This window comes from Naegleria fowleri, assembly GCF_008403515.1.
Source record: "Naegleria fowleri strain ATCC 30894 chromosome Unknown tig32, whole genome shotgun sequence".
NCBI lineage: Eukaryota > Heterolobosea > Eutetramitea > Acrasida > Naegleriidae > Naegleria > Naegleria fowleri.
The window spans coordinates 16,911-19,208 of NW_025407964.1; the positions used below are offsets into that span (position 1 = coordinate 16,911).

Here is a 2,298-nt window from a genome sequence, read left to right on the forward strand (position 1 = left end):
ATATTTTTGAAGACCAACCTTTCGTGTTCTTTAAATGTGGAGGACAGAGAGCTGAAACATGGACACACAAAGACCATTTTAAAATATATATTGAAATGAAAGGCATGCTTAAAGACTGTATGTCCATCCTTTTCAAAAAAAAGTACATTCTTATAAAAATGCACAAAAGATCAAAGTTTACGGTTTACTAGTATCAAAGTTTCAGTGCATGTTTCTTGAAGGATTGGGAATTTTTGGATATGCCACCCAAGAGAATGCCTTCCGCTGTTGTTGGTGCTTGTGTGGGTGCTATTGGGGATCTATCAAGATACACGATGATCACAATAGCTCAGACGGAATATCTTTTGGTTACGCCATAAGAGAGTCCGATATTTTTAATTTATCTTCCACAGAGGGAATTATTGCACTAACAACATTTATTGAAAGTATGTGCGAAAATGTTTGCAATTTAGGATTTAATGAGGAAGGGTTTGAAGAAAGTGCACGTCTTTCTTCCTCAAGCACACCAATGAGAGCAAAAACTCAATCATTAGAAAGAATTGTAAAGGAAATGGATGTGAGATTTGGTACAAACAAGCCGTCTAATATACACACAAATGAATTTGAAAATCTTGAAGAAGGGAAACGAGTTTCAAAGAAAATTCTTTCTGAAATGTTTGTCATTGGAGAGCAAATTGGGGAAGAACAAGCAAAAGCTTCCAATATTGTTTATATATTCAAGAATTCGAATCCATATGTTTTCGTCAGATCATTCAACATCACCTCATTCGTTGGAATATTTTATTGGGCTGAAACGGTATTTGATCTGAAATCTTATCTATTTTCTCTCTCTATTAAGAAAAATCAAGAACAACTATGGATGAAAATTCTTGATGAACATCGAAGTGATGATTCAAGAAGTCGCAGTGAACATGAACATGATGAATCAAGTAGAAATTTCCATCATGGACACAATCAACAATCGAGAGGTACCTCTTTTGAACCACCCTTCAAGTTTATTCCTGACCCAATGAATGAAATAGAGTGCGCTATTGTTTTAGAGGAACTGTTGGCCTTGAAAAATTTCCAGTTCTTACCAAGCTCTATGAGATGCGATACATCATGCACCAGTTTTTATGGTTCTGCATTTTCTCAACTCTATGGACCAGTGTTTGTCAAGGGCACTGTATTCAGAACGGAAAATGAATCCGTTATGAAACACCTTGTCACGCTCTCTCAAACCAGATCAACTTTTTCAAACATTGTTCGAGTTTTTGAATATCGTGCGATTAATTCAAACTCCAGGTTGATCAGTGTTGTTTTCAATTTGATGAAACAACACAACGACAAGTGTTTTCCTGAACTGAGAAAACTCGTTAACTCCACAGACCTCGTGAGTATCACTATTCAAGAGAGACTAATCTCTTTGGACGATTTTATGAATATGCCGTCTGTTCGTCGTTGGTTGAACAAGTGTAGAATCAAATTTTTCATGAACCTTGTGAGACAATGTTTCGAAATATTGTTCCAATTAGACCAATCTAACATTCTCCATTCGGACATCTCTTTTGGAAATTTAATGATTCGATTGGATCAGGATCATTGAGATAGTGCTTCAAGTGATGAGGAGAAACTTGCAAGCTTTTAGCTTGTCATCATTGATTTCAACTCCTCAATGTTGCTGAAAGAACAAGAAACTACGACGACGAACGAGAGTAATGTGGTATATAGAAAAATTATTCCAAATCAAAACGTTGATCTTGTTTTCAAGTATCCATATTCAGCACCAAGTTTAGACACCGATGAAGCAGATATTTATTCAATGGCGGTGGTTATTGTTAATTATCTACATTACTTTCAACACAGGCACACCTTGAATAGTGATGATTCATTCCAATCTTGTATGGAGTACAAGATTCAAATGTTGGGCTTTTTGAATGATTTTCAAACCAGTTACAAACACATGTATGGAGATGAAATTGAGCATCTTGTGTCGTTGCTTAAATACATGTTGGCAACAGGAGAAGAAGAGAGACCAGTTCTGAAGAAAATTAAAGACCAATTGGAAAAGGTGAAACCATTATGGACTCGCAACATTTTAACTCGAACACCATTGAAAAGCATTCCAAATCCAATGACCGTCCAGAGATATGCAAATACCAATCATGAAGTTCCAAGCAAGAAAATGAAAACGCAAATTAATAGTCAGGTAGGCGAGGAGGAAAATCAGTGCCCTATGGATCATCGTATTGTAATTTCTTTCAATAAATAATTATTTATTGAAATTTATCATTTTCAAATACGCTTGTCATTATGTCA

At 35.6% G+C, this 2,298-nt stretch overlaps 2 protein-coding genes across 2 annotated transcripts in view; both read left to right on the forward strand.

The window, feature by feature from the left end:
- FDP41_002962 (uncharacterized protein) overlaps positions 1-1,585 on the forward strand; it is a gene marked incomplete at both ends in the record, with an annotated part of 3,667 nt that extends 2,082 nt beyond the window's left edge. Inside the window, one exon of the mRNA XM_044706214.1 lies at positions 328-1,585. Within this exon, the coding sequence (XP_044562720.1) occupies positions 328-1,585 (1,258 nt within the window). The remainder of the gene's footprint in view (positions 1-327) is intronic.
- Positions 1,586-1,654: 69 nt separating this feature from the next.
- Positions 1,655-2,251, forward strand: FDP41_002963 (uncharacterized protein; the record flags this gene model as incomplete). The annotated part of the gene is made up of 1 exon (XM_044706215.1): positions 1,655-2,251. The coding sequence occupies one exon, from the start codon at positions 1,655-1,657 to the stop codon at positions 2,249-2,251; it is 597 nt and encodes a 198-aa protein (XP_044562721.1).
- Positions 2,252-2,298: the final 47 nt, after the last annotated feature.